We start from the raw sequence: 18,022 nt of genomic DNA, 5'->3' as shown, positions 1-18,022 counted from the left end.
CTAGGACTCCAGATCCACGTGTGCTCGGGCTGGGGTCTTTGGGGCTGTGATGGAGAATCTGTTCCCTGCCCCTCCCCCAGACTCTGTAGTTTCCGGCAATCTTTGGCTTGACGCTTCACCCGGATCTTCACGGGGCCTCCTTCCTGTGTGCGGGTCTGTGTCCAGATTTCCCCTTCTTCCAGGGACACTGGTCATTGGATGAGGGCCACCCTTCCCCAGCATGACCTCATCTTAGCTAATTACACCTGTGATGACCCCATCTCCAACTAAGGGCACATTGTACTGGGGGTAGAACTCATAGGAATTTATGGGGGTCACAATTCAACCCACAACAGAGTCCAAAGGCTTGAGTTCAGAAAGAATATACACTTGGGGGAAAAAGTATTTTTTAGTCTTCTGGCTATAAAAGCAGTGCAATAAAATAATGAGTCTTATTTTCCTTTTAAATATAAAGAGTAAGAAGTCGTTTCTTTTTTTTTTTAATTTTTTTTTTAACATTTTTATTTTTGAGACAGAGAGAGACAGAGCATGAACAGGGGAGGGGCAGAGAGAGAGGGAGACACAGAACCTGAAACAGGCTCCAGGCTCCGAGCTGTCAGCACAGAGCCCGACGCGGGGCTTGAACTCACAGATCGTGAGATCGTGACCTGAGCCGAAGTTGGACGCTCAACCGACTGAGCCACCCAGGCGCCCCAAGAAGTCGTTTCTTATTCCTCCAAACATCGTATCTAACGAACTTAAGCAGGCTGTATTTTCTTAAAAATCTTTTTTTTTTTTTTCAACGTTTATTTATTTTTGGGACAGAGAGAGACAGAGCATGAACGGGGGAGGGGCAGAGAGAGAGGGAGACACAGAATCGGAAACAGGTTCCAGGCTCTGAGCCATCAGCCCAGAGCGCGACGCGGGGCTCGAACTCACGGACCGCGAGATCGTGACCTGGCTGAAGTCGGACGCTTAACCGACTGCGCCACCCAGGCGCCCCAAGCAGGCTGTATTTTCTGTAGAAACCACAGCTCTTCAGTACATGCAGCTGGTTTCCTTACCACAATGTTGAGTGTCTCTCACCCCAGCAGCATGTTGATGGGTGGGTGGTTAGGATCTTCCCAGGAACATCCTGTGGGGAGCCGGGGCCACACCCTGCAGCCCTGTTTGGTTTCACCGCCAGGCTCTGCCGCTTACTGTGGCAAGTGGCCTCCTGGAGCTCCGTTGTCTCTAGAGTGTGGGGGTGGTAGTGTCTGCTGTCCCATGTCTTGGAATAGTGTCTTTGGATGGTGCCTGCTGGGCCCTCACTGCTGTGACCAGATTGACTGTGGTTGGAATACAAGTACAAAGGAGGTGTGCTTTAAATGGATTTAAAACTCAAATGCAAATCCTCAGCTTCATTCCTCCAGCCTAAACTTGCCCATTTGCAGAATAGGGTGTATGATCCCATATCAAACGAGGGGCTAGTGGGAACATCAGCACGACCCCAAGTACCTGACATAATAGACAGTATTCTACTTCGGACGTGTATCCAAGATAGAACAGCCAACAATCCTAGGAAGAGCTCGCTGTCATTACTCATCAAGGAAATGCAAATCAAAGCCAGGAGATGCCACTTCACGCCCACTAGGATGGCTGTGAGTAGATTCAAAGGGTCAGATTACTACATGTGTGGTCAAGGACGAGTAGATTCAAGGTCAAGGACATGGAGGCATTGGAGCCCTCGTGCACTGCTGGTGGAGAGGTGGAACGCTGCAGCCACTTTGGAAACCAGTTTGACAGTTCCCCAATAAAATCGGGAATTACCATTCGACCCAGAAATATCAGTCTTGCCTATATGCCCAAGAGAATGAACACGTATGTCCACACGGGACCTTGGACAGAACATTGGTGGCAGCGTTATTCATGATCGCCAAAACGGGGAAACAACTTGTGTGGCCATCAACTGAAGAATGGATAGACAAAATATGGCACAGCCATGCAATGGAGTATTAGTTGGTCACAAGTAAACTACCGATGTGGGCTACAACATGGTGAACCCTGAAAACGTCAGGGTAAGGGAAAGAGGCTAGATGCTACGTATTGTGTGATTCCATTCATAGGAAATATCCAGCCTAGGCGTAGGGACAGAAAGTAGATTAGTGGTTGCTTAAGACTAGGAGGAGGGGAAGGGGTGCGGTGGTAGCTAATGGGAATGGGGTTTCTTCTTGAGATGATGAAAGCGTTCTAAAACTGTGATGTTTGTCCACATCTGTGAATATACCAAAACCAATGAAGTGTGTGTGTTGACTGGGTGAATTGCATAACATGTGAATTATATCTTATTGATAAAGCTTTATTGCTATTAACAAAAAAAAAATAAGCAAAAAAATTACACTCCACATTTGTAAACTTACTCTGTACTTGCCGTAAACTTGTATTTATAAGTTGTAATAAGTTCATTCACATTTGACTTTAATAACTATCTTTGGGGCGCCTGGGTGGCGCAGTCGGTTAAGCATCCGACTTCAGCCAGGTCACGATCTCGCGGTCCGTGAGTTCGAGCCCCGCGTCGGGCTCTGGGCTGATGGCTCGGAGCCTGGAGCCTGTTTCCGATTCTGTGTCTCCCTCTCTCTCTGCCCCTCCCCCGTTCATGCTCTATCTCTCTCTGTCCCAAAAATAAATAAACGTTGAAAAAAAAAAAAAAATTTTTAAATAACTATCTTTTTCACTGGAAGTGCTTTGTGGCTGCAATATAGTTGAATTTATCATAGTTTGGCCTCTTCATTCCAAGTTTATATCTTATCATTATGTACCTACTGTTTACCTTGCCCAGAGCTAAGTGATTTGCAAACCATTTGCAAACCACCTGCGAGGTGGATAGTTTGTAGAGAAGGAAATTAAAGCTTAGGTTGCCCAAAGTTACAACTCTTACACAGGGCATGAATTCAAACCTAGATCTTCATGGCTACTGAAACGTGCCTCATCACTGCACCAGGTTGTTTTATTCAAGTTGAAATTAGCTAGTGCAGAAAGTATACCAGTACCCTTGGTTCTCTGAATCTGAATGATTTCTCTTTCCCATCCTCCCCAGGATGGTTTTTGTGCAAAGTCCAGGAATTAGTCGTGGCAGCTGACACAGAGGCAACAAGCCTAGAAGGTACAGAATATATTCAGGGACCCAGTAAGTAATCAAGTACCCCAGGGAAACCGACACAGAGGAGATACACGCAAGAGTGTTTATTGCAGTATAATTTGGAAACGGTATTAGTCCAGTGCAAAACAATTCAGAAGGCTATGACACAGCAGTTAGTGACTCAAGTAGAGCTACACACATCGACATAGATGAATTTGAAACTACTGACTGGAGAGGCTGGGCGCAGGATACTGTGGTATGATGTCATTTACATACAGTCCTCAGACATTCAAACAAAGATCCGAAACATTAAAACAACCAGCAACCTTGTGTGTTTGCAGTAGATTGTTACGTGTGGGTCCCTAGGCTGCCTTTTTCTAACTTCTGATCCTATGCAGAGGAGAGAGGAGTTGCTCAGAGGACTGACAAAATCAAAGCTACAACTACTCTAAAACCACACCACTGATATTTCTAAAATCTGCACCCTAAATGTCCTTTCTCAAGCTGCTCAGTTAAAATATAGGATGTGTTCGTGGCCTCACCAGGTTTCTTTTCTTTTCTTTTTTTAAAATTTTTTTAATGTTTGTTTACTTTTGAGAGAGACAGAGCCTTTTTCAGATCCTCTGAGTCCCTCTCTCTCCCCCCCCCCCTTCTGTGCTCTCTCTCAAATATAAACATTTTAACAAATATTTAGGGGCGCCTGGGTAGCTCAGTCGGTTAAGCAGCGTCCAACTTCAGCTCAGGTCATGATCTCACAGTTCGTGGGTTCAGGCCCCGCATCCGGCTCTGTGCTGACAGCTCAGAGCCTGGAGCCTGCTTCAGAGTCTGTGTTTCCCTCTCTCTGCCCCTCCCCGACTCTGCTCTATCTCTCAAAAATAAATAAAAATTTTAAAAATATATTTTAAAAAAGTCTATGGTGATAGGTTGGGCAAGAGACCATAGTTGTAAAGAAAGGAAATTAGGGGCGCCTGGGTGGCTCGGTGAGTTCAGCTTCTGACTTTGGTTCAGGTCATGATCACACGGTTTGTGTGTTTGAGCCCTGAAACCACCTCAGTGCTGACAGCAGAGAGCCTGCTTGGGATTGTCTCTCTTCCTCCCTCTCTGCCCCTCCCCCACTTGTGCTTTCTCTCTCTCAAAAATAAACAAACTTTAAAAAACAAAAAGGAAATTAAATGTGACAATTAAACCTTCAGACAATTGCATCCGGAAATGCTGCCTTACAAAGTTAGCCCTTTGTTATTAAGCTTGGTGTTCTCATAAGTTCAAAAATTTTGTGTTAAATGAGTTTTAAATTGCAAGTATATGAATATAGCATTTGATACTGAATTCGCAACATTTCACTTAAGTATTCTATGAATAAACTGCTTGCTACTGAAGTTCCGTATCAATCAAGTTTAGATTGGAATAAGCATGGTTAAGCACGTGTAAACCCAGGTGCTACGTCCCCCTTTTTCCTTATGGAAGCATTTGATTTCTTTTAAATATATGTAACAGGGTGCTGGAGAATAGCAGTCCTTTATAAAAATGTTAGGAACACGTTGAAACAGGTATGATATTCTAAAATGTCAAATAATCTCTCTAAAGGTTTGAATGAATCATTGAGATGTTTAATGTCAGACTGTTAAAGAGGATCCACAAAGAAGTTAGTATTTTTTGGACAGTATTACTGTTTTTATTTTATTTTGTAAGTAGGCTCCATGCCCAATGTAGAGCTTGAACTCACGACCTCGAGGTCAAGAGTCACACGCTTTACCAACTGAGCCAGTCAGGTGCCCCTCGTGTTTTTATTGAGTTAATAACTAACAGAAGTTTTCTTTTCTACCTACTTTAATCTCTTAAAAATCCTGGGTTTTGAGTTGTGATCTATGTTATTAATGAGGACTCAAATCTGTTTGGTTTACTTCAATTCAAATATCTAGTTTCTGCTAAAATTATAATAGCAGCTAAAACGCTTTCAGATTTTTCACATAATCCAATAGAACTATCATGATTTTAAGTCCCCAAGAATACTCAATTAAACATTTTTTTTAAATGTTTATTTATTTTTGAGACAGAGGGAGACAGAGCACGAGTGGGGAGGGGCAGAGAGAGAAGGAGACACAGAATCTGAAACGGGCTCCAGGCTCTGAGCCGTCAGCACAGAGCCCGACGTGGGGCTCAAACCCACGAACCGTGAGATCATGACCTGAGCCGAAGTCGGACGCTTAACCGACAGCCACCCAGGCGCCCCAGAATACTGAATTTAAATGACGCCATTTTAAAACTTTGGATTAAAAAAGGAAAGACATACACCACTGTTGGGAGTATAAAATGATGCTTCATTTCTTAAATGCATTTGACTAATGTACTCGGTCTTCAGTCACACTTCTGACCCTAATGAAACATGCAGAGAATTCATGGTAACAGTGTTCCTCACAGCATTATTTATAGTAGCAAGATGGCGGGAAATATCGTCAATGTCCAAGGAACAGTCAAGGAAATGGTTAAATTATTACATCCATAGGATAGAATAGTAGTCAGCCATAAAAAAAAATGTAAGAAGTGTGTGAAATTTTCAGATGGAAAAATGTTTATGATATGAAGAGAACAGGATATGAGATTATAAACAACGTCATCAACCATATATAGGATTGTATGCACAGAAAAATGTTTACAGTGGCTAATTCAATTTAAATTGTAGAATTATGCGTGGTTTTGACTTTTGTACGAAGAATAAAATCTATCTCATATGCAGGAATCGTGTTATTTTTACAACAAGAGCCTCTTACCGACCCTGTTCCGCTTTACTTTGGCTCAGAGAGGCAAATTGGATAATTATTTGAAAACGTCTCTATATAACCTACAAAATAAGCCGAACTGTGATCTTCGTGCTTCTTCTTGGTGACCACCTCCTTAGGAGCACAGTGGGCAAGGGTGACCTGGGACGAGGCGGGCTGTTTTCCTGGGTTTTGTTTGGTTTGGAGAACATTGCTATCAGAATGTGTTCGGACTAGACAGAGAACCATATGATTGGAAAAGCTGAGTTGGAATGCAGGTATTGAGAAAGAAATCTCAGTCACAAAACAGCTTATGATTTTTTTAAAAAGATCTGTCTAGAACTTAATTCAGGAAACAGAGCTGACCTGATAGAGCTTATGCTTCCCTCCCATGACGTGTAAATACTAGGTATGCGTTGAAAGATGTTCTGCCATTTTAGAACCACCTTGGTCAAGTGGTTAGTCACCTTCTAAACTATGTCCTTATTGCATTGTTCTTTTCATCTTTCACTTCATTAAAATGAATTTTTCAATTAAATAGTAAAAACCAGAACACATACTATGCAAATTGTCATTCAAAAAGTACAACTTTGACTTTATCATATTTTCAAGTCTTCAGGTCTGCAAGAAAAAATTTGAAAGGGGTTAGGGTTGATTTATATACCAATTAATGCACACTTACATTACCTGGAATCCACAGCTTTCAATAAAATACCTTAATTTCCTGTAATTTAAAAAAAAAAATTTAATGTTTATTTATTTTTGAGAGACAGAAACAGAGAGAGAGACAGGGAGAGCACCAGTAGGGGAGAGGCAGAGAGAGAAGGAGACACAGAACCCGAAGCAGGCTCCCGGCTCTGAGCTGTCAGCACAGAGACCCGCATGGGGCTCAAACTAACAAACCGTGAGATCATGACCTGAGCCGCAGTCAGGGGCTCAACTGACGGAGCCACCCAGGTGCCCCAATTTCCCTTAATTATTAAAACATTTTGTGGACAGGAAAAATTGAGTGTATAGAAAACCACAAATTTGTCATGTTTGACAGATGGAGTCAGTGTGGATTCACAACTGCAGGTGAATAAACGGCCCGTTCTCTTACCGAAACGTGACTCCTGCATCAGTATTCCACCGCGGTGACTGAGCACACAGTACCCCAGAGGGAAGCGCCCCGCTCCCTCCACCCACACACTCACTGCCTATCTGTGCCTAAGTAACTGCGGGAAAGGTGTTACAACGTCATTTAACGGGGAGACCGACAAAGTACCAGATCTATCGGAATATAGAACGGCAGTTTTTAACATCTTGGGTTCCCCACAACTGGAACACAGGTTTGAGGGGTGTGCACCATCCCCTGAGATGTACAGCACAAGCCAGCCCTGTGTTAACCCTGACCGAGTGCGACCAAGCACAACCAACAAGTACAGATTTGTGCAAACATCTCAGTTTGTTTAGGTCTTCTCATTTAGAAGGCAGTACCACTTTTAAACACCCTTGGAGATCTGACCTTCTCTCAGGCTGCGTGCACATCACGTAGTGAGGTTCCACACCTACTTGATCATTTAACTTGATGCCTAATATTTAGTGGTTTCGACCAAATTTAAAACAGCAGCTAGATCTGAGTGATGGAGGGCAGGGACCTGGTTACCTGGCTGCCATCCCATGCCTGCAGTGTGCCAGATCTCTTCTGGGCACAGGGCTTCCTGCCCTGAGGCTCTCCTCTTCTCACTCAGTCCTGCAGGGGGGCGGGGGAGGGCTTGCTCGCCCCGCCTCAGGACTGGTGGGCCCCATCGAGGGAGCCTGATTGAAGCTATGTCTTCCACCTCTGAGACAGAGCGTCCTCTGCAGCGTTTTATGGTGGCAGCAGGACGCAGGTTACGATTACCTTCGTTACCAGGATACCAGATGTGGGTATTTGTAAGTCGCTGATAGGTGAACTGGCCCTGATTTAGCAGGATTAAGTGGGGATAATTTGCCAGCTGACTTAGGATAATGATAAAAGAGACAGTAAAACGAGGGAAACAAAGACACCTAATCTTCAATGAGAATAATCTATTATTCTGATCTATCAGAATAAAATAGACATAAGTATCTTAATGAAGTTGTGAACCTCCACATATAGCACGTGGATACAGATCCAGTCTGAGACCTGAAGCCAAGCATTTACTTGGATCTTCAAGATTAAATGCAACGTTCCACTGGAAAGGTTTGCATTGTGGGAGGCCAGGATGGACGGCCCATGAACCACTGAGAAACGGGTTGAGGGCTTAATGCCCATATGTCTTCTTCAAATGGTTATATAAATATATTGTCTGAAACAGAAACTACGTTATAATCCCCAGTCTCCAATTCATCACGATTTGTGTTTTGATAGAAGACTAATTTGAGGGGTGGTTGTGAAAAGCACTTTAATAACATCCATTTTTTAAATAGTAGAGCTTGTCATTTAAACTGTACACGTCTTGGGGCGCCTGGGTGACTCAGTCAGTTGGGTGTCTGACTTCAGCTCAGGTCATGATCTTGCAGTCTGTGGGTTCGAGCCCTGCGTTGGGCTCTGTGCTGATGGCTCCGAGCCTGGAGCCTGCTTCAGGTTCTGTGTCTTTCTTTGCCCCTCCCCTGCTTGTGCTCTGTGTCTATCTCTCAAGAATAGATAAACATTAAAAAAAATTTTTTTAAATAAATAAACTGTACACTTTTTAAGGAACTATGACAAAGAGTGTTTCTCTTAGTCTATTTAGAAAAGAGCATTTGTAAATGTCTTATTACTCCTGAAGATTTTCCATGTAGTACAGAGGCAATAATCCCCACAGTGAACAAATACGGGATTGTATTTTTCAAGATGAAAGCAACCAAAAGATATGCAAAAGACAAACATATTTAGTTTCCTAATAATGGCCTTACCATTTGTTCTTTAATAGAATTTTCAATCCCAGCTTGCACCATTAAGTCATTCACATTCTTCTGTAAATCTTCGATGCGATTTCCCATTTCTTCCAGTACAATGTTAAGGAGAATTTTACACAGGGTACAGGGCACCAGCCAGAAAGTCCTGAGAGATCCTTCAGATTGCAGCGACTCATCGAGCCTACTGATAAAACGCCCTGGCAGTGCAACACTTAAAACGAGGGATTCAAAGACTACGCGTACTAATACCTTAGGTCAGTGCAAATTATTCTCCTGAGGTTTTTGGAGTGTGTCTTTAACCTTTGAGTTGTAAGCTCAGTTCTTTTTTCTTTTTTAATTTTTTAAAATGTTTATTTTTGAGAGAGAGAGAGGGAGATACAGAATCCGAGGCAGGCTCCAGGCTCTGAGCTGTCAGCACAGAGCCCCACAGGAGGCTTGAACCTACAGACGTGAGATCATGACCTGAGCCGCAAGCGGATGCTGAACTGACTGAGCCACCCAGGCGCCCCTTTTTTAAACAATTTCTGTGGAATGAATTCAATTAGTAAAGTGAGCTCTAGCACTCTAAGTCTTAGGACCGATATTACAGCTTATCTGGATTTGCTCAAACTGGAAACAAACATTTTACTCTAATTCTGTTTGAATTCATGTCTTAAAACAGCTGCTGAAGTTGCAAAACCAAACAAAACAAAGGTCAGGAGAGCCATATATAGTATCCTCGGTTGAAGACATTCCATGGGATGTTTGCAAGTTTCTGATTCCGTGGAAGTGCATAGATGTTATTCAGCAGACTACTCAGATTTACTAGTCTGTAGGCTCAGAAAGCCCCACTGGGTAGTATTGTGCATTGCGTCCTTGTATCGTATTGCTCTCATACAAAATGCCCTGTATGGCTGGCCAAGCAGGAAGTAATTACCTGTGAGTGGTAGTTAATACACCAGGGTATCATGGAAAGGCACAATGTAAACACCAGGACATCGTAGGTCAACAATTATCCACTAATAGCAGACAAGATATTCCTTGATAATATTACAGTTCAAAAGCGTTATAGTATTTGTTATAAGATAGAAAGGATATTTCTGAGGTTCAGAGTTGCAGTTAGAGCTTGAAAATGTTCTTGAAGATCCTGAAATAGGTTTTCTGCCTGAAAAAAATGAACCATAAGACAATTGAATATAATATTTACTCTTGATGTAGGGCCTTTTAGCATCATGGAATAGAGCCTCCATATAAATATATAGTTAGTTAGTTAGTTAGTTAGTTAGATTTTGGACAAGGTGCCCAGAGCTTTCTATTCAAAGGCGAAGGAAAATCTTTTGAAAACATGCTGGGACAATGAGATAGCCAAACACATAACTAACTAAATAAGCAGAGGTACTTCACACCATACCCCAAAATTAACTCCAAATCATCATACACCTGAATGTAAGCACTGACACTATCAAATGTCCAAGAGAAAGTATAGGAGAATGCCTTAATAACCTTGAGTCCCTCAAAGAATTCCTAAGTAGGGCTGAACCAGCCATCCAGAGCACACGAGGGCCTCACGTCTCCCCTGCACTCTGGGGTAGTTACCAGCTGGGGTGGGATGGCAGGATTTGTTGACCAGGCCATAGGCGAGTATCTGAGTATCGGTATTGTTGGTGACGGCAGGCCATATTTGCATATTGCCTCCTTGTGGCTTACCGAGTGAAATCTGGAACCAGGGATAATTGCCTCCCCGCACCTGTCTCTGTCCCCATTTTGGAGATGAGAATACAGAGACGGGTATCAGTGTGCAACCTGCACGTGCGTACGAAGGTGCTGCGGCCTCTGTCGGGAGCAGTTTCCCTTCAGAAGGTTTGGTGTTTCTGTTTCACTTTTGTCAAGAAAATGTAGCCTCAAGTATGTATAACGTCTAACAAATTCTTTTCAAGAAGACAGACTAGCGTTTGAAGTCGCTTCCTGACCCGCAGCCTGGCGCTCCTGCTCCGGGAGCTCCTCCCGGCGAACCGGAAGCGGGAAGGGGGGTGGCGCGAAGGGTTTGCGCCCCATGGGGGGGTGGGGGACGCACAGTCCGGGAGGAGGTGCGGCGCCCAGACGGTGAGGAAGGTGAGGAGGGACGCGGAAGAGGGGAGGGGGGCCCCACTCACCGCGTCCCGCAGCGCGTCCCCGCCCGGGGCTTTGGGGCTCCGCGCGTCCATGTCGGGTGATCCGGGTGGTCCAGGTGGGTCGGCGTCCCGGTGGTTCAGGTGGGTCGTGGGGGGGAGGGGGGCAGGTGGTCCAGGTGGGTCGGGGTGGGGGCAGGTGGTCCAGGTGGGTCGTGGGGGGGGCGGGGCAGGTGGTCCAGGTGGGTCGGGGTGGGGGCAGGTGGTCCAGGTGGGTCGTGGGTGGGGGGGGGCAGGTGGTCCAGGTGGGTCGGGGTTGGGGGCAGGTGGGTGGGGGGTGGCAGGTGGTCCAGGTGGGACGGAGGGGGGTCAGGGGGAAGGTGGCTGTGGCGGATGGGCCGCACCTCACCCACACAGATCCCGGCAGCGATGACGGCGGCGGCTGCAGAGATGCTCGGGCTTCGGACGCAAATACTGGAAGCGCCTGGATGTTCGTACTCCTGACCCCCCGACGCTGGAAAAGGGCCCAGAAGGGAATCCCTGGGCAGGGCGTGGCTGTCCGCGCCGGGCACCCTGGGTACCGGCGTCAGGTCCTGGGAGGGGGCCCCGGGAGGTGAGGGCTTGGGGAGGTGGCCGCTCCAGCCCGGCGGTCAGCCCCCACCCCCAGGGGAGGGAGGGGAGACCCCGTGCAGGGAAAAGGTAGCTCGTCCAGTTTGACGGCTTCCCCTGCGCACCACTGGTTTGCCTTGTTTTCATTGCGTCAGAGACGGAAGAGGGTAGCTAGAGAGTGAGCATCATCTTTTTACTATTATGACAAAGTATGCACAGTCTAAAATTTACCATCTTTAATTTTTTACTTTGAGAGAGAGAGTGCGAGCAGGGGAGGGGAAGAGAGAGAATCCCCAGCAGACTCCCCTCTGTCAACAGAGCCCCACGAGGGGCCAAACCCACAAACCCCGTGAGATCATGACCTGAGCTGAAATCAAGAGTCTGACGCTTCACCAACTGAGCCCCCCAGGCGCCCCTGACATTTACCATCTTAGCCCGTAACCATGTGCAGGGGGCAGGGGCAGGGAGCACCTCACGTTGTGTCACCAGCACGCACCTGCACAGCCCCTCCCCAGCCCCTGGCACCCATTGTCCTGCCTTCTGCCTTTAGGTTTCCTCCGTTTTTATGCAATGTGGTCCCTTCTCTAGTGAGATCACGGAGACCCTGGGTGACTTAGCTGCAGCCTTCACGTGGCTTCTTTTGCATCCCCGTCCTGGGCCCATAACCACTCAACCACCAGACAGCCAGCTCTTTAAATCTCCGCTATTTCTACGGTCAACTTTAAACCTAAGGACATGACCAAGTCTTGGCACACCGCCAACACTTGTGTCCCTGTTCTGATTTTACTGAAGCCCTGGAAGGAAGGTCTCATAACCCATTTCTCTCCTGGCACCCTTCAGGCCTGTCTGGATTGTGGCTCGTGGGTCACTTCATGGTGACCCCCAGGACCCTGTTTTTAGCAGGTACCTTTTTTGGTTATGTGTCTGTACCCTTCTGGACTCAGAGCTCTGTGGGGCGGGGCTGTGTCTGTCTGGGTCACCCCCGTGTCCCAGGGCCCAGCCTCATCAGGAGAATGCACATCAAAACCACAATGAGATCCTACCTCACACCCACTATGATGGCTAGAATCAAAAGCCAGACGATGAGAGTGTTGGCAAGGGTGTGGCAAAGTTAGAGCTCTTACACACTGCTGGTGGGATGTAACATGGCCCAGCCAGTATGGAGAACCTCCTGGCAACTCCACGGAAAGCTACACATAACGTCGCCATATAGCCTTAGTTCTACCTCCAGACATAGACACGAGAGAAGTGACAGCATACGCGTGACACAGATGTTCACGGCAGCACCGTTAACAATAGCTAAGGGGTGGAAACAGCCCAGGAGGCCACCAATAGACAAATGCAGAGAAAATGTGGTCCATCCATCCGGTGGAACGTTACTCAGCCATAAGGAAGGAAAGAAGCACCGAGGGGCACTATGACGTGGGTGGACTTGGGAACCTCATGCGAAGAGAGGGAAGCCCGTCACAAAACTCCACACATTGTGACTGGCTTCCGGTTACATGAAACGTCCAGAATTGGCGAATCCATAGAGGAGGAAAGCAGAGTGGTGGTTGCTGGGTGTTGTGGGCGGAAGGGTGAGGGAGAGACTGCTCAATAGTTAGGGGGTTTCTTTGGGGGGCAAAAGAGTCAAAAGTTAGGTTATGATGATGGGTGCAGGACCCTGTGGATAAAGTAAAAATCATTGAATTGTATGCTTTAAAGGGCGGATTTGTGGTATGTGAATTATATCTCAATAAAGCTGTTAAAATACCTTTTTAAGGGTGCCTGTGGCTCAGTCGGTTAAGTGCTTCGGCTCAGGTCGTGACCTCACGGTTTGGGGGTTGGAGCCACGTCTGGCTCTGCGATGCTGAGGGTCCCCAGCAGGGATTCTCTCCCTCTCCCTCTCTCTGCCCCTTCCCCCACTTAAACACGGGTGTGCACGTTCTCTCTCTCTCTCTCTCTCTGTCTCTCAAAATAAATAAACTTAATAGCTTTCTTAAAGCATGGCCGTGTTGCCACTTTTCGTGTCTTTTTAAGGATCTTTCAGCGACTGAGGAGGAAGCCTTGCAGTAGGGACCTCGGCCCAGGGAGAGGGGGGTGGCAGGAGGTGCACTGGCTAAGCCCTGAGCTTCAGTCTCCTCTCCACGGATGGTTCCCAGGCGAGGAATCCTGTCCTACGGCTTCTGGTTTCTCTTTGAAGGATGTGGAGGGGGAGAGGCCTCATGCTGGGTGATCTCCGGGTTCTCCCTCAGCCACTAAGGACTCAGGGAAAACCTGCTTGGCAAGAGGGCCCAGCCCGGATTCTCTCACGACCGACCGGACCCACCTTGTCTGCAAGGGCAGGTTCCCTTGTGGAAGCAAACGGCTCCCCAGACGCTCCTTCACACAGGGCAGGGCTGCGTGGTGCTGGACACTTCTGACATTCTGTGCAGAGCTAGGCTGGGGTGGGCCTTGGGAGCACCCTGGGAAGCACGGATTCCCGGGAGGACTCCCGGTGCGAACAGCTGGTCCTAGCCGAAGGTCCGCGTTAATGTGCACGCTCACACCGCACGCAGGCTATGCCTTCCTTGTTTTTGATGACAGACAGTAGACAGCAGGCAGGGAGCACGGCCTGGCCCTCGGGAGCCTGGAACTAGACACACACAAGAGCAGAGGCTCTTGTCTCTGAGGCCACGGGCCTCTCATCTGCCTGTGTTTCTCTCCTCCAAGGAGCCTCTGTGAGGCTGCCCAGCCTGGCCTCGAGTGGTCTTCAGCCCCAGCTTCCAGAACAGCTTGACCAAGGCAATCGGAGCCTGCTGCGCCCAGCAGGCCACTGGGACATGAGTCTGAGAAAACAAAGACAGGCCCCCAGCTCAGAGGGTGGCTGGAGGTCTGGGTGGGTCATGGGGTTCTCTCCAGGTAGATCTGGTAGAGGTGGCCCGGCACTACCCTTGAGGGGACAGAGCCTCTGAAACTCCCACCAGAATCTGAGGCCTGGGGGCTCCCTAAGAAGGGAGGGGGCTCAGACCCAGTTCCCTCACCCAGTTGGGAATGATAAGAAAGCAGAGGCAGCGTGATGTGAGGGCTCATGCGGTCACCAAGAAAGAGAACCTGTAAGGTATGTAGGAAGATTCTAGAAGTCCAGCTGTTAGGGGATCAGGTGGCAAAGACCTTGACGTGGTCATGGAAATAGGTGGTTGTCCTGGAACAGAGGCAGAAATCACCGGAGGTGGGATGTTCAGGGTCTGGGTGGTTAAAACAGCGCATCCTGGCACGGTTCTCAAGCCACAGCATCCACGTCACTCGGTGCCCTTCCTGAGCCCAAGAATCAACTTTTTTTTTCCAGTTTGAGACAGAGGGAGAAAGAGAGAACCCATGTTCAGGTGAGGGGGGCAGAGGGAGAGAGAATCTTGAGCAGCCTGTTGTAGGGCTCAGTCCCATGACCCTGGGATCATGACCTGAGGCAAAATCAAGAGTCGGATGTTCAACCGACTGAGCCACCCCAAGAATCTGCATTTGGACAAGCACATCATGTAATACCTTTGCACACCCATGATGCTTGATAGTGTTGGGCCGGAGTGAAAGTGAGCTCGATGACTTTAGGGGAGAGGAAAAGAAAGGCTTAGTCCCGTGTTTGGGGTTGCAAGCACTTCCAAGTTCCCAGGTACTCTAGGGGTACAGAACTGGGAGACAGACAAGGTGTGTCAGCTGACTGGGAAGGGTAGGAAAAGTGTTATAGAAAGGGGAATACCCAAATGCTATTTCTGGAAGACGGGCTAATACTTTTTATTTCCACTTTGTCATTCATCTCCACGATAACACACGCAAGGCAAATATTATTGCCTTGCCACTTCACACATGGGGCCCTAAACTTCACTAAGTTGTTTGAGATTATAGTACAGGGCCAGGAGTGGGGTGTAGCACCGAGAAAGTCCATCAAAGGATACTATCAACACAATGAAAAGGCAACCTTCAGAATGGGCGAAAATATTTCCAAGTCATATATCAGATAAGGAATTGATACCAGAATATACAGAGAATTCCTAAAACTCAACAACAACAAAAAATAAACAACCTGATTAAAAATGGGCAAAGGACTTGAACAGACATCTCTCCAAAGAAGACATACAAGTGGCCAACAAGCACATGAAAAGATGCTCAACATCACTGGTCACCAGGGACATGCAAATCCAAACCACAGAGAGATACCCTTTCACATTCATGATGATGGTTATTATCAGAAACACAGAAACAACAGGTGTGGGTGAGGATGTGGACAAACTGGAACTCGGGTGTATTGCTGGCCAGAACTTAAAATGGAGCAGTTGTGGACGGTGAGGCAGCGGGTCCTCAAAAAATTACAAATAGAATCACCATATGAATCAGCGACTCCACTTCTGGGCATATGCCCCCAAAAGTGAAAACGGGGTGGGGGGGTGCCTGGGGGCTCAGTGGGTTAAGCATCTGACTTTTTAAAAAAAATTTTTTTAACGTTTATTTATTTTTGAGACAGAGAGAGACAGAGCATGAACGGGGGAGGGTCAGAGAGAGGGAGACACAGAATCTGAAACAGGCTCCAGGCTCTGAGCTGTCAGCACAGAGCCCGACGCGGGGCTCGAACTCACGGACCGCGAGATCATGACCTGAGCCAAGGTCGGCTGCTTAACCAACTGAGCCACCCAGGCGCCCCAGCATCTGACTTTTGATTTCAGCTTAGATCATGATCCCAGTATCATGGGATCGAGCCCTGCATCGGCTCTGTGCTGATTGTAGAGCCTGCATGGGATTCTTTCTCTCTCTCTCTCTCTCTCTCTCTCTGCCCCTCCTCTGCTCTCTCTCTCAAAAAAAGTTTAATAAAAAAAAAGTTGTTTAAAGTACATTTTTTCCAGCTTCAAACTCTAGGCTAACAATTCCAGGACCAAAATGAACAAACAAACAAAAAAACATACAGTTTCAACTTAAAAAAAAAAAAAAAAAAAAGAATTGCAGGAACTGGGAAACCTGTGATTCTCTTTCGCCTTTGTGTTTTTAAACACACGTTTTATGTTTCTGAAGTGTAATCTCTCTGGTCCAGTGCGAACCTACTCAGAAAGTCTCTGAGAACCACCCCCCTCCCGCCGGAGATCTAGGATCTGTCCTTCTACAACTAGCACCTGGGTGGTTTTCATCTATACCGGTTAGTTAGGGAGCAAAGTCTTAATCCTGCATCCACGTGAGACAAATTCATTAATATGGAGGCAAGCATCGCTTAATAGAAACCCACCTTAGGAATATTACATTTAAGGAACTAGGTTTGGGGAGAAGAATCCTCTAATGTAGCTGAGGTGGGGCATCCACAACATGAGAACGCTGAAGCGTGCCAGGAAACTGCAGACATCAGATGCTGTGGGTGACGTCTCGCTGGTCCAAGGCTAGATGGATCGGAAAAGAAAAGAGGCAGCAGAACATATTTATGAAACCAAGGACGCGGGCCACCAGAGCACAAGCTAAAAAGGAAGCAAAGCTTTATCTCAATTGGAAACTAAAATTTTGAGAGAGGAGAGCATCCCTGTCTGACCAAATGTGAGAGGCAGTTCTGTGCCCGAAGCGTCAACGCCAGGGAAGGCTCAGGTGCCCCCGGCGCCACGTGGGGCCTTCACCGCAGGGCCTCACCCGTGCACGCTGCGGACCCAGGCGCCTGCAGCTGCTGCGTCAGGACAGGTCAGAGCGCTCTCTTTCGTCTTTGTCTCATGTTCGTCAAAAGGGCTTTTTTGTAGGTATCGATGCAGAATGCGGGATATGGGGCTCCCGGTCTCCAGTCTCTACCTTTGGTATGTTTGCAGATTCTCATTTATAAAATCTGTTAGAAAAGGGGTTCTTTTGGGGTACAGATTTGGATACACAGATCTGAGTAGAAAGTTTCTTGCTTTTTATTCTGAAATAGTGGCAACATTTTCCTAATTTCGAATAATGTTTATAATTATTTTAGTTTCATAACTTTTTCATGTTTTAATGCAACATTATCCACTATTTTGTAATCCACTAATTATTTACTGTGCCATCTGGCCCCCTTTGTTTAAGTGTCCTCTCCTGGAAGCAATTCTCCTAAGCCATGAGGACTTCCTGCACTGGGTGTGAATTTGAAAAGAGTGGCTCTCAAACCTGGCTGCACGGTGACCAGACTCAGCACCGTCCTATTTGTCAGTGCTCTGGGGTGGCTTTAAATGTTTTTTGTTTTTTGGTTTTTTTTGAGAGAGAGATCGAGCACGCGCGTGAGCAGGGGAGGGGCAGAGAGAGAGGGAGAGAGAGAATCCTAAGCAGGCTCCGCACCGTCAGCCCAGAGCCTGACACGGGGCTCCATCCCACGACGTTGAGATCATGACCTGGGTGGAAACCCAGAGTCGATGCTTGACAGACTAGGCCCCCGGGTGCCCCTGGGGTGGCTGTAAAGCCGCCAGGGTTTCAGTGTGTGACCAAGTGTGCAAAAGCTGTGGGTGAGCAAAGACCTGGGGAAGCAGGAGAGAAGGAATTGAGGTTAAGCCCTGCCCCCGCCCCCCCAAGCAAAAAGACCTTCACTGTCTCTGATTTGGATACAGACTAATGAGCCGCTGTGAGTTGTCTACAATTTGAAA

The 18,022-nt window shown here is 47.2% G+C and overlaps 1 protein-coding gene across 3 annotated transcripts; it reads right to left on the bottom strand.

The window, feature by feature from the left end:
* Positions 1 to 990: 990 nt before the first annotated feature.
* HSBP1L1 (heat shock factor binding protein 1 like 1) lies at positions 991 to 11,029 on the bottom strand. 3 transcript variants are annotated; one of them, XM_045458069.1, is made up of 4 exons: positions 10,887 to 11,029; positions 9,832 to 9,898; positions 8,752 to 8,846; positions 991 to 1,307 (listed from the first exon to the last, which is right to left on the bottom strand). In XM_045458069.1, the coding sequence occupies exons 1-4, from the start codon at positions 10,935 to 10,937 to the stop codon at positions 1,287 to 1,289; spliced, it is 234 nt and encodes a 77-aa protein (XP_045314025.1). In that variant the 5' UTR covers positions 10,938 to 11,029; the 3' UTR covers positions 991 to 1,286. The 3 variants fall into 3 exon arrangements, with proteins under 3 accessions (XP_045314025.1, XP_045314027.1, XP_045314026.1); XM_045458071.1 differs by lacking the exon at positions 991 to 1,307 and adding an exon at positions 5,395 to 6,474; XM_045458070.1 differs by lacking the exon at positions 991 to 1,307 and adding an exon at positions 8,457 to 8,489.
* Positions 11,030 to 18,022: the final 6,993 nt, after the last annotated feature.

This window comes from Leopardus geoffroyi, chromosome D3 (assembly GCF_018350155.1).
Source record: "Leopardus geoffroyi isolate Oge1 chromosome D3, O.geoffroyi_Oge1_pat1.0, whole genome shotgun sequence".
Lineage (NCBI taxonomy): Eukaryota > Metazoa > Chordata > Mammalia > Carnivora > Felidae > Leopardus > Leopardus geoffroyi.
The sequence above is the reverse complement of the archived record's forward strand: the minus strand, read 5'-3'. Positions and strand labels throughout refer to the sequence as shown.